Source organism: Rhipicephalus sanguineus, chromosome 5, assembly GCF_013339695.2.
Source record: "Rhipicephalus sanguineus isolate Rsan-2018 chromosome 5, BIME_Rsan_1.4, whole genome shotgun sequence".
NCBI lineage: Eukaryota > Metazoa > Arthropoda > Arachnida > Ixodida > Ixodidae > Rhipicephalus > Rhipicephalus sanguineus.
In genome coordinates this window covers 113,375,986-113,389,966 of record NC_051180.1, presented here as the reverse complement: position 1 = coordinate 113,389,966, position 13,981 = coordinate 113,375,986, and the positions used below count along the sequence as shown (strand labels likewise).

At 46.8% G+C, this 13,981-nt stretch overlaps 2 protein-coding genes across 2 annotated transcripts in view; both read left to right on the top strand.

Moving 5' to 3' along the window:
- The window catches only part of LOC119394916 (glycine receptor subunit alpha-2), a 35,863-nt gene extending 26,327 nt beyond the window's left edge, over positions 1–9,536 (top strand). The window contains exons 4-6 of the mRNA XM_037662217.2: positions 4,198–4,380; positions 8,792–8,973; positions 9,274–9,536. Coding sequence (XP_037518145.1) covers positions 4,198–4,380; positions 8,792–8,973; positions 9,274–9,489 — 581 coding nt within the window. The 3' untranslated portion in view covers positions 9,490–9,536. The remainder of the gene's footprint in view (positions 1–4,197; positions 4,381–8,791; positions 8,974–9,273) is intronic.
- The window catches only part of LOC119394153 (myosin light chain 1), a 520,807-nt gene that overhangs the window by 491,606 nt on the left and 15,220 nt on the right, over positions 1–13,981 (top strand). The gene's annotated exons all lie outside the window — the stretch shown is intronic.

Genomic DNA, 13,981 nt, shown 5'->3' with positions numbered 1-13,981 from the left:
GCCCAAAGACTTTCCAGTCTCCCATCCAGTTCGCTTTCGTTCAAACATTGGTTGAGATCAGTGATAATATCGAGCTGATGATAACTCCTTAGGCAAATTCTTACGACAGCTTACAAGGAGAGGCATGCATCTCCTAGATATAAACCGGATAGGGGTCGCTTTTGCAGCAAAGAGCAACCTTAATGCATTCTAGTGCCCCTTATATTTCCAGTATTGCATACGCTCAACTAACGCGAGCCTATGGGTCACGTCGCGAAGATGCCTCGCTATAAGCTGGATCGTTATAGCGCGAAGGGTAAGTGATGAGAATGAGGGCAGACAAAGACACGACACCTGCCTAGTCTCTGTCTGACATCGTAGCTGTACCTTATTCCTTGCCCTAAAACCGTCAGGTGTAATGAAGTACCAACTAGCCCAAACCGACCCGTTTCACGTGCGTTATGTTAACAGTGAATTCCGTTTCCATCTTTGCAAATTCACCTGAAACCGCTTGAGCAAGATGATTGCCATGCTTAGCTGCGCAATCGGCGTACGTTAATGCTTGAGAAAATAATAACAACACAGGAAGAGTGCCGCCATCAAAAAGAAAAAGGAGAGGTCCACAAGTGGTTCACATACATACTGCCTTTACCAGAGCAGCAAAAGTATAGAAACGTGAGCGTTGCACAACATTATAACGTTACGTGGAACCAGAGTAGCAATATGAGCAATCGATCCCAAAAGCACTAATATAGAAAGGAACAGTACGCCGTAGTACTATCATATATCGTGGTATTGTGGAACCACATACGAAGATTATTGGTTGTAACGAAACCCACACAATCGATTATACTTGTTCCCGGCGTGGAAGGTCAACTCTCTTGCTGTCTTATTTTTTTTACTGTTAAGTCATTATTAACACCAAATACAATATTCCCTTTATGTAATGCCTACAGGTCATGCAAGTTAAGATAATAAAACGAAACGAAAAATCAGTTTCGTAGATATTTAGACCCTTAGACTTGAAGAACAATGTTTGTTTCAAGGTCCAACTCTTGACAGCTTCCATTGCCTCAACAGCCTATATTCTTTGTTCTTTCAAACCTTCCTTCGAAAATGATCCGTTTGAATCTCTCTCTCAGACACTCTTTCTATAGCTGTAAGTTCCGCTGGAGTTTTCGCTGCATATATTACCGCTGTCATTGAATTATAGACTGCTACTTCCCTTAATGCCACTTGTTCATGCAAGTCCTGTACGAATAGAAAAAGAGCTAGAGTAAATAAGGAAGCACCTAAAGCTAATAATAATCATATCTGGGGTTTTACGTGCCAAAACCATGACATGATTATGAGGCACGCCGTAGTGGAGGGTTCCGGAAATTTCGACCATCTGTTGTTCTTTAAGGTGCATTGACATCGCACAGTACTAGGGCCTCTAGCATTTCGGCTCCACCGAAATGCAACCGCAGCGACCAGGATTGAACCCGCTACCTTCGGGTCAGCCGTCGAGCACCGTAAACGCTACACCACCGCGGCGGACAGCATGTAAAGCTAGTGGGATCATTTCAGTGTTACGAGAACATTCTAATTACCACGTTAGATACGCCTGGCAGTTGAAGGCTCATTCATATTAGGAGGCATGGAAACCTATAGACGCTCTTTATTTTGGGCCGCTATTTCGTAGCGATGCTTCATGCTTTATTTTATGCTGGTCTTTCATCCGCCGCTCACGCTCGGCTGAATCTTTTGATAACGTCGTTCTGAACATTGGCCATGCGTGCAAAAAGCTTGAAATGGCATTAGCATCGGAAAAGGCGCCGCGGCAAAACAACGGCCCAGGCGTCTCAATCAGAATCATTCCCGTGTTCCTAACATAAATCACACCTGGAGCGTTCCGCCACCTAAATTTAGCATGGGGGAAGCTGCAATTCAGGGCATCCGCTCTGACTGCTTTCCTTCTAGGTGGCCATCGATGGGTGGGTCACTCTGCAATTCGAAGCTCCAATCCGGAAAGCTTGGCCCGCCTTCATGAGAATGACTGATGGTTCTGCGCGCACTGCCTGACACTGCGACGGATCCATTGATCATGATTTATATACCGCGAGGTCAGGGTGACCGTATGAATGTGGATCAATACGTGGTGGAGTCCAAATAAGTGGCTTATTGGCATGTCTGAAAACCAGTCTGTAATATGGGGAGAGAGAGAGAGATAAATAGAGGAAATAACAAACCTGCCTTTTTCGCAGTTTCTTATCCTGCACGTGAAAAGGGGAGTCGGGTAGACCAGATAATTCATATGCACTATGAGTAGCTAAAGTAGCTAAAGTCGCCCACGTAATTCAGTCGCCTTCAAGTGCTGTGTAAGGAATCATATGTATTTCTGGGCTGATGAGCTGTGAAGTCAAGCCTCCCAGGTCTCTCATTCCTTAAAATGCCCATCACCAAAGGCACACTGGAGAGTCCGGCGTTGTCTGTAAGAGCGGGAAAACCGGCACAGGATCTGATCGACGACGTCTTCCCATTTACCATTCGCTCGCACGGGTGGATCAGCCTCGATAAATCGTTATAGATGCTTTTGCCAACACATATTTCTCTACGTGACACAAGTTGCTACGTTCGCTGTAGGTCGGGGTAGCATTTATTAACTCGTACGTCTATCGCATTGGAACGACACGCTGGCTGGAAGACTTCATTCCAGGAATACAGCTTCAATGCGGTTAGCAGTCCAGTCGTCCACTGTCTACAAATAAGGTGCCAGAACCACCAGGCTAATCGCGGCTGCTTGTGCGAGATTTTTACAATGTTATTATTAACACGAAAGTGTTGTTTGCCGGGGTCCACCAAGATTTTCATGACGTATTTCCGTGACGGAAATTCGTCAAGAACCCACAAGGTCCCTTATGCATTCACTTAAGACGACTGGAAGGCAAAAGCCATCTTTTTTTTTCTTCTGACTCGACGTATTGATCCTGCCCCGCCACAGCTCGAACATCTCACCTGCTTGTACATTGCCTCCGTGATCGGACCGCTCTAGACAAAGCTACGATGTCATGTGACGTTACGTCACTATGGTGTCACTGTGACGTCATAATGGTGGCACTTATTTTGGCGATCTGTGACGTAATCATGACGTATATGGTGACGTCATTACGTGATGACTTTTTGCATCACTCGTCCTCGACGTCGCGGGACGCTGACGCCGACGGTCAAATTTCGCATTTGATGAGGCATTTACGGCTTTCGCCTTACTAAATAAGCGCCTTCAAGAAGACACATCGCCAATTTCCTTTAATTATGCTTTTAAAGGGGCCCTGAAGCACCTTTCAGGGTAATGATCTAATGCTCTCAGTATCAGATTTCACTGCCTCCCACATCAATTGCCGCGAAAATTCTTCGAATCCGTCAAGAAAGAGCGGAGTTACGGGGACTGATCACGCGCTTTGTCTCCTCCCGTCCTGACTAGCGCACTGGAAGCTGCACACGGAGGTGCGACACGGGGGCAATAAGTTACGTCAGCACGTGTCATGACTTTGAGCGCACGTGACGAAACGCGATCACACTCCCCCATTGCGATTCATGTGCATGATTGTGGCTCACTGTGTAATGTCAGCAGACCATGGAGCGCGGCGCGGCGCGTGATCGTGGCGGCACCCCGTGGCAAGAAGCGCATTATCAAACGCCGCGCTTGATTTATGCGGCCTATTGGCCAATAGCAAGCTATCTGTTCAACGTCAAAGAGAAGCTCCGTCGGCAGCTCTGAAAAGAGTGAGCACAGGACTCAGTATAAACTGAAGCAAGGTGTGTCATCCGGCTAGTTGGTATTCCACAGCTACGTAAACAGTGCGGGAGAGACACAAGGACAAGGAACCGTTGAGGACTAGCGCTGACTTCCTACTATATTGGTTTTCGTTTTTTTTGTATCGTGTTAATAATCTGTAGTTGGAAGTCAGCGCTAGTCCTCGTTGGTTCCTTGTCATTGTGTCTCTCCCGCGCTGTACACGTATAGGTCTGTATAAAGAGGGCGGCTGAAAAAATGGCAACTTCGCGCTCCGCTTCTAAACTCTTCTTCCCGCACGCGACAACCAGATTCGGCTGAGCGGGTCATAGCGGTGTTCGCGACCGCAGGATATGTTTGCTCACGAAGCTCTAGGTGTGGTTCATGACCCCATTAATTATCTACCTTTCACGAGCATCGTAGTCGTGTGACTCTCTCTGCAGGCACATTCAGCGTACTGCGAGCCAACTTCACCGTATCGCGTGAGCGTGGCTTCTACCTGATAAACATGTACTTCCCCACGCTACTGAGCGTCGTCATTTCCTGGTTTGCCTTCTACCTTCACCGCACCCAGGCACCCGGAAGACTCTTCCTGGATCTCGGCATGCTACTCAACCTGCTCTCAGGTAAGAAGCCAGGAAAACTGTTTTCTAAAACAAAAAAATGTAGGTATGCAAAGAGTTTCCTGCACAAGATACACCGATCGAACTCACCGGAATGCTATTGTGGTCATGAAGATGACAATGTTGGGCAGATTCTTTTGGAATGCGTAAAGAAACCAGTAAGTTTGAACAGACGCCTTCTCACATTACAAAAATTACTTGGACCGTCGCCTGAAAAGCATCTTCAGCAAAACGCGAACATCTTCCTGGAGGACTTCTTAATGACCGCTGGACTACATAAACGCTTGTTATTTACAGCTATGTGTTGCTATATGCGAAATGATGTGTCAGTCCGTATACTGCGGGCAGAGCTATATAGTATAGAAATGTGTGCATGTGAACGATCTATTGCAATGTGAGCTCCTGAAGCGAACTGCACATTACCATGTTATTTTTTTACTTGTTTTAGTTTGCTGTTTTTCCTTATTGTCAATTTTTGTTTTCGGGTAACCACTTTTTTTTTTCGCCGCACAACTTATAGAAAGGAGTAGCCGACCTCGAGGCGATATAAACATCAGCCTCTCCGCCGCAAGCCAGTAAAAACAGAACAGAACAGAATGTCAAGTAACAATGAGTGGAAACAAACCTCATTCTTCTCAAAGATGCTAATGCCACATTTTTCTTTATGTAGCGGCCATGCTAATGCGCAAATAGCTATTCAGGCGGAGACTGCGGTTATATCTGTTGCGCATGCGACACAGCCACCGACTGACGTCTTGCATGTATTGCGATTCTCATGTATGAGGGTCTTGCGACCCTTATGTATCAGTGTATAATTGCTGCTTGAAAAATCAAAATCATTGATGATCCGACACAAATTCACACTACTTGAAAAACTGCGAGCGTACCTTAGAAGGCTGAAAAAAAAAACAGTAATGCAACTCTATAATAAATATTTATGATTTTTAACCGAATTAATAAGACTCATCAAAGAAGCAAGACTTTTCCGCATAAAGCAAGACATACTTCTGGACAGGAGAACCCATACGGGCAGGCAAGTGGCTGTAATACAATAACTTCGACATAGACGGAACCTTTATGATTATCGCTGTCCTTCTCGAAGGCCGGGCCTTCAAAGGGGCCCTGCAACACTTTTTCAGCATGGCCAGAAAACGCTGCTGATCGGTAGTCGAGGCTCCCGAGAACACGCGCGCCAAACATTTCAGCGCAGCACGCGGCCTGGGATTCACAATAAATTCTCAAAGTCAGCTAAAAGGCGTTTCCTCTTCTCTCGACAAAAATGATGCTTACGGCGTCACTGACACAAGTTCCACGCCATTGGCTGCTTTGAAAATGGCGCGGTCGGTAGTTACTGCGGCCGCCTCAGGAGGCCGCCACTAGCCTGCGCGCGCGCGATCGCACTAAAGGTACGCCGCGCGTTCGAAGAAACAAAAAAAAAGAGAAAGATGGTGTAGCTAGTGCATTCTTATTAGCGCGATTCGCTCTAATACTAAACTCAGCACAATATTTTCAAGGTAAATTGAAAGCCTACTCAACTTAATGCTGGGTGCCTTCAGGTATTTTGAAATAAAAGATACCTAAGTCAGAGAAATATAACCCTTGTACGTCTCGCGCATGACAGTTAGAGCAGTCTGTTAAGAGTGATTAGAGATCGGTATAATATTATGATGCTGCTCTAATGATCTTTCACTTCTTGTTTTACATGAAAAGGCGTGAGAGAATGTGACAAGTGGAATGCAAGTGCCCCTTTTAATTGCGGAGCAGTTTAACGGACCGTCCTGTCATCGTCTCACGTTGCGCGTTGTTGTCACGCAGCGTCTCGTGTTTCGCGTTGGTGTCACGCAGGTCCCACGTTTGATTCACATAGGCAGAGCAGGTTGCGCGTTTGGAACGCCAGCGCTTGCTTGCCCGTGAACGCCAGCGTTGCCGAAGGGCTAATTCGTCTGTCTGAGCCAGCGAAGCGATTGCGAAACGTCAGCACTGGGAGTTAGACGCAGCGCGCTCCGAGCAGCAAACAGTAGAAAAACAGTACAAAGGAGATGATAGGACAGAAAATAGATTTTCGCAAAACAAATCAGCTAATCACGAGCAAAGAACAGAAAAGGATGGAAAATTTCACATAACCATACGAAAAAAAACAGAAAAGAGCACACAAGAAGAGCAGATAACGACAAGAAACAATACAAAAGGACAGAAAAGAACAGATAAACACAACATAAACACAAGGGAAACACATGCGAATCAATTATCCGCAATTTGTACAGCTTTTACTTGGTGGAACTGGCTTAGATTTTTTTTTAATGTAGCTCTACTGACAAACAAGGTGGGAACAGCGCCACTCTTTTAAAGTGCTCGCCGCCGCTCTCGAGGTGTTAGAGGTTACGACAGTTTACGGAGAAAGGGCGCCCTAAAGATAACCAAAACAAATTAAAGAAGCACACGGAAGGAAAACAAAACGAGCGAATATAGGGATGCAGTACGTATACACGCATCTGTGTAGCACTAACGCTGTAATAACGTTCGTACTGTGTGTGTACGTGATCCGAGCTGCTTTGTTAGACGTATTATATGTTGTTTCGTTCATTGCAGAGAGTGGAGAAGGCATTCCACACTGCAGCAGCCTATTCAAAGAAGATATATTGAAGAATCAACACTACCTATTTCTTTGTATGCATGCCGTAACGTCCACGACCATACGCCGAACGCACAAACGTATTGGACATCGGTATAAGAATTGAAATCAGAACGAAAAAGTAAATACCTCCAAGAAGGATATTGCATGCGCATACAATTACATCTATTCCACAAGCCCTTGGAATAACAACGCTTGAGCATCTTTCACCAGAGTCTCCGAACTTAGGCGCCGTAAATTCTATACACAAGGGTAGTGAGCTTATGGCTACAGGAAGACTTTGCACATTTGTACGCACGTTAGCTCCGTGCATACCAATATCCTTGCGATTATCGGCCTGAAAAGGAAGGAGCTAACACATCTGGAGACCAGCGTTATTCTCCATATTTTCGCTGAAGTGTAATTAGATTTCCACACTTCAGCAGACCTTGTAATTCAGGAAAAAAAAATTAATATCGCTTTTCAAAGCGAGGATTGTCAACCAAGCAAAATAGCCAATGCAGTCTTCGTCCTTCACGCCTGGGAACGTGGCCTCGAGGCTGGAGCATAGCCCAAGGCGCTTTCTTTTAAACGACAAAGTTGCTTAAGCCGGAGGTAGGACGTTCGGTGTGCGCAGAAAAACCTCGCCGAGCGATGGCGTCACCATGCGTCGCCTAGCAACGCGTTGGAGGAAGGGAAGGAAAAGGAGAGAAAAGAAGTGGACAGGAGGAGGAGGAGAAGAAATAAACAAAACGAAATAAAACTTCTTGGCGAGGCGGGATTCGCACCCGGGTACCCACGGTCCAAAGGCGAGCGTCGTAACCACTCGGCTATCTAGGTACGCTAGCAGAACATGCATTCATGGGAGCCATATGATTGTGTTGCTATGAGCCAGAGAACGAGAAGAAGGAAGAGAGAAAGAGAAAGAAAGAAAGAAATAAACGAAGACGGAAAGAAAGAGAAATAGAGAGAGAGAGAGAAAGAAAAACAGACAAAGAGAGAGAAATAGACGGAGAAAGAAAGAGAGAGCCTCAACTTTGCTTTTCTACCATCTCTGTGCTCATGTGGCTAATCTAGTCTTAACTGGCTATCTCTATAGGCTCAGGTTAGGCTTGGCTAGTACGTTAACGAAGGCCACCAGGCTCCTGTTTCTTCAGGCTTGGCGCCATCAGCACGAAGCTGCCCTAATTTTGTTTTTATTTTCATTTATTTTTTGCTAAAGGAGAAATCGCCCACTTGGCGAGAGAACAACGACCGACCGACCAAAGACAATCGAGGTCGTGAGTATTTGTCTGGGCGCTTTGACGTGCTTTATACTGATTGCCAGTACTGGCTTGAGCTGATCTGAAATAATGAGCCTGGATCCAACTCCATGAGTGTCGAGTGAGGCTTGTGCCACTTGCATCCACACCGTTCAGAAGTCAGCGCGTAGGCCTCCAACGAGTGATTCTACATTCGCTCTCACTACGCGCGGTTGCAGGCGGATTCATTACTGAAGCGGACGGGCGGATTGCGTGCATATCAGTCTAAAAACAGGCAGCGACCACACAGATATGCTGTACGCCATTTAAAACGTATGGTCTATGCGATACTGCCTGAACTGGGAATCTTAGTGCGCATAAATTTGTTCGAGCTAATTGCTGACAATTCTCAATCTGCAAAGCGTGGAATAACTGTTACCGTATCCCGGCTAACTTCTTTACTAAAGTTACATAGGGAAGTCTGCCTCTGTGCTTTTTAGTTTTGCTGATAACGTCCTCACGTATCGTGTGTTGTGGTGTGACGTCATTCATTCTTGCTCAGTAAACAGAGGCGTGCGCTCGGAGCTTCCCCCGGTGTCGTACATGAAGGCCCTGGACGTGTGGATGGGAGGCTGCATTTGCGCCGTGTTCGCATCACTGCTCGTGTTCTCCCTGGTCAACTACTTGGGCCGCGTCAAGCTGCGGCCTAAGCTATACCGAAAGGTCGACGACGCTGCATTCGTAGTAAGGAACGCTCTGTATATCGTTCACTGGCCTCAGGTCACAAATAAAACCTCTTCTTTATCAGCTACTTGTGGACAGGCCTCCGCGTGTGTACAAGTATCGTAAATTATAATTTCTTTGCTTTTCCTCTAACCAGCGCCCTTACGCGCCTGCTTTAACCACTTCTATCTTCCGAAAAAAACTCTTTCCAGTTACCAATTTTTTTCCTGATCGTGAAACGTAGCTGCTCAAACACTATAGCGACTGCTTTATTGGCATGGGTAAACGACTCAATGTTTGTAATGGTGCCTCTCTTCCCAGCTTGTGACGAGAAAGAAGGAGCTGGCCGAAGATCCCGAGGACTACGACAGCAAAGAGTACGAGGAGCTGTACAGAAACGCCAAACGGGCGGAAAGCATCGACCGATTCGCTCGGGTCGCCTTCCCGTTTGTCTTCCTCGTATTCAACACCGCCTACTGGTCCCTGTATTCCAGCCAGGCGTACATCAGCGTTCACGGTGAACTGGAGCTCGCCTAAGTTGGGTCATTGCCCTCGAGGATTTGGTGATGCTCGAGTGAATAAAAACTCACAGGGTCCCTTATGTAGTCGCCTAAGACGACTCGAAAGCGAACGCCAACTTTTTTTTCTTCTCAGTCGATGTATTGATCCTCCCTCGCCCCCTTCGAAAACCTTTCCGCATCTAACGTGGTTTTGCACTGCCTCCAGGATCGGAGGCATTGCAAAGTTTCGGCACTTCACCTGGTTTTGCACCACCTCCGTGATTGGCCCGCCATTGACCAAGCGACAATGTAATGTGATGACGTCATCATGTGATGTCACGTTATACGACTCTAAGAGCGACGTCATGATGACGTCATCACGTGATGATTTTTTGCGTGACTCGTCTTCACTCCGCCGACGGTCAATTTTCGATTTTGATGAGGCGTCTAAGGCTTTATCTTTAAATGCAACGGTAATTAAATGCTGTTCATTTGTGGAGGGGGGGATTTGAAGGATACTATGATACTATGTTCAGACAAGTATTGACAAGTGCGCGTAAGCTTTCTTAAAAGTCGTCAATTCTGGCAGCACGTTGAGAAGAATACCAAGCATGAATATCCTTTTTTTCTTGGGTTCTACATTCGAAACAGACAAACAAAGCAACGGTAATCGAGGCATAGGATGCAAATTCTCTGTAACAAAGTGATGTATCGGAAGGATTGTCGCGGACTGTCGCATTGTCAACTGTGGTGAATAAATCGACAAGATACAGAATGCGCATGTTTCAGTTCATTTTATGTAAGCGCGAGAGGCGCAACTTTTATAAGTGTTAATGTTGACTTCACAAACAATTTCATTCGTAAGAAGTGTCTCATAGGGGCTTGTTGCCTCCGCTGGCCCTCCTCCATGTGAGCAGGAGCACGCCACGAGCTAAATCTGTTTGTCAGAGAGAAACAGCTTTAATCAAATAAGACTGCTTGGCTACTGTGGGTGCAGACTTTCGTCCAGTGCCCCACTGGCTATTGAGGCTCCCCGGGCCTGGTCATGGGTCGCCAGTTGGCTCCCCAAGTCCAGTCGGAAAGTCGCCCCCCCCCCACGATCAATTCATTGTCATGGAAGGCGCGACTCTGTCCCTAATTAGCGGTGAGACGGCGTACCGGACACTGCCTGAATTGCTCTGTGTGTGATGCCACATCTGTGTTAAGAAAGAAATCTTAAAAATTACACCATCTCCCGCTAAAGGGGACCATGAGGCGATGCGAAGCCGGAGCACTTGCACGATCGTGTTCCGTTGGCGTTCGTTGGGCATGCTACCGACCTCGCGTCGTGGAACGCGGAGAGGGACGCTACGCGCGTTATATCTTCCATCTAGCCTGACCGTTAATTCTCACAGGGCGAGCGGGGAACGCGGTCGACAGGCGGGCGAGAGGGGGGGAGCGTAGGAGTTGAGAGAGAAGCGGAGGGGATGCGCATGCGCTCGAGCTCATCGCGGCGTTGAGCAGGAGAATTTCGGCATGTCTAGCCCGCGTTTCAGAGGAAGAGTGGAAAGGGGGAGGGGAGAGGGGAAGTGTAGAGGGGGAGTGGAAGGGGATAGGGGAAGTGGAGAGGGGAAGGGGAGAGGGTGAGTGGAGAGGGGAAGTGGAGAGGGTATGCGCATGCGCAGTAAGGGTGGTCACGCCGCACACCACCGCCACCACCACCGGATTGAGCTCCGCATCTAAAGCAGTCTTTGGACTTTGTGCAAGCATGTATGTTAGCCCGTGTGAGCCTGTTCAGGACTCCTTGTTTTCATACCTCATAATCTCACAAGTGGTAGCATTCATTATCTCACAAGAAGTCACAAGACTTCTTGTGGGCCCTTTGGTTGTCAATATCATTTCCTTCTCACTCAGTAAATACGTCTTCAGCGTTATCCTGGCGCCCTTCTGTAATTACGAGCTAGAGATTTCTGGTAGGCTTTCTCCTAAGATCGACTCTGTTATCACCTGTGGCACATATATACTCGCATAACATGAACCATGTGCCACACGTGACTGAAGAAAAGGGTCTCATGACGTACGCGACAGGTATTTTGCGTAAGTCATGTGATCACCAGTGAATCGTGTTCGTTATACACTCATCCTATTCTATGCAAATTTTGGTATGTTACAGCCTATGGAGACGACCGGGAGAGTGCCCAGACGTAGGCGGCTAGATAGATAGATAGATAGATAGATAGATAGATAGATAGATAGATAGATAGATAGATAGATAGATAGATAGATAGATAGATAGATAGATAGATAGATAGATAGATAGATAGATAGATAGATAGATAGATACGCCCAAACTGCCTGAGGTTCGCTAAGAAATGCTTCGCATTTAACAGAGTCGCAAGAAACGCCGTAACCGCGAACATACACATTGACACGGAAGGAAAGTGATAATATTAGTAATTGTTGGGGTTTTACGTCCCAAAACCACGATATGATTATGAGAGACGCCGTAGTGAAGGGCCTCAGAAATTTTGTCCATCTGGTATTCTTTAACGTGCACTGACATCGCACAGTACACGGGCCTCTGGCATTTCGTCTCCATCAAAATGCGACCGCCGCGGCTGGGATCGAACCCGCGACCTTCGGGTCATCAACCGAGCACCGTAACCACTACACCACAGCGGCCGACGCAAGGAAAGTTAGGGACCTGAATACAGAGCAACCCTGGAGGACAATGGGCTACCATTCACTCGTCCACGTAGTCCGCAACGTGGACCACGTAGATCCACTCGACCACGTGGAACGTCGACCATGTGGAAAAACGGGGGTCAATGCTTCCTACAATAACTCTACCGAGAGGACCATGTCCCTCATGATTGCCGGTGACTTCAGCATTGATTTATCAAAACCCAACAACTCCTGGTTCTTGAACGGCATGGATGTGGACATGGCATCACAAGACCTCGGTGCCACGTCCGGGACAGGAGGCATCATAGATCATTTCTTCGTAAAAGCCATCCGCGGTTTCCACCAGATATACTGTGCCTCGCACTTCACTACACTTAGACCGTTCGTAGTCGCGGTCACGAACGATCCGATAACAAGTCCTGTCCAGATGCTGGTGCTCGCTGATTACGGTGATGATGATCTTATTCAAGAACTTCCAAGAACATCTTCCACACATGCACGCGGGTTCGTTAAACGTGCGTAAGTTCTCCGTCGTAACGGATAAGTATAAGCATAACAACTGTAACGCAACTCTAACAACTGCAACTGTGACTGTAACGTACGTGCAGTGCGCCTGTGCGTGCCACTCGGCTGTGTATATATCTAGGGAAGCTTTCCTGAATGAAGCTTAGTTGCGAGTGAAAATTTTGGTATGTAGTGGCGCCTGTCCTGTGCATCTGTTTTCCTTCATTGCCCCATTCTAATTCGCTCTATCTGGTATTGAAGAACGTAAGCACTACCTATCAGCTTACTGCGTCTGGTGTTGGTAACACCTATGTTGCTGTTAGTATCGTTAAGCAACAGTAAACAACTGGTTATATAACACATGTGCGACTCTTCAAAATATGTGTGTGCGTATACCATTTGCGCATTTCTCTATATATAGCGTCATTCCGTAACGTTCCGCTCAATGTGAAAAATTGCGACAGAGCCACCTTCCTGCGCATGCTTCGCATAACATTGATTCCCACGGTACGTGGGATCTGAAGAATTTTTATTTCCTTAGTTTGTACCCTGATCACGACGTTTGCACATGAAGCGATCGTGTAACCGAATGGAGCATAACTTTTCAACCACACGTCCACACTGTGAATACGAATACAACTTCGATCACACACCCTGGCTGTGCCCTGCAAACAGAGATTCGACCCTCCCCGACAGGATCAGCTGGGACGCCTCGTTGAGAAGCACTGAACTGACGGACCAAGTCAAGGCTGTCTAGAGGGCCTGATCGGTCGCTGAGAGACTCCGTCTCCCGGTTCCGACTTGGGTGGAGGCCTCGAATTGACCCTAGAGGGCCCATAAGGCTCCCATGATCCGTTTAATCAGGACCTCAATAAAGTTCTTTCTCTCCCTCTACCCTAATCTCGCCCTGAATGTGGTGCAGAACAACACTTGTGAATTTCTACAAGGACTACAACTGATATGCCACAACGAGTTCTTGCGCCGTGACTATGTGGCATCAGTGGGAACTTTTCAACACTTCATCACGCAATGCAAATAGTACCTGCTGCCTGCAATATCGAAGTTTAAGAATACCGTTGCTAGTGTAAATTACTGACCAGAAATTATCTGCTTCATGCCTCTAGGAACCTGGCGTTTGTGCAAAGAACCTGTGGTTATTCCGTGGATCAGTCATTCAAAACAAATTTTAATTAGTCCCCCGCGTATACCCCACTATGATACAAGACGGATTCGACATTTCCAACCAAAAATAATTCTCGAATCGAATAACGATTCAACAGCGAAGATTGTACGATTGATATCAGAAATTTGAAATAGTCGCATCTTACACATTATGCACACATTATTATGCAGTTGAAAGT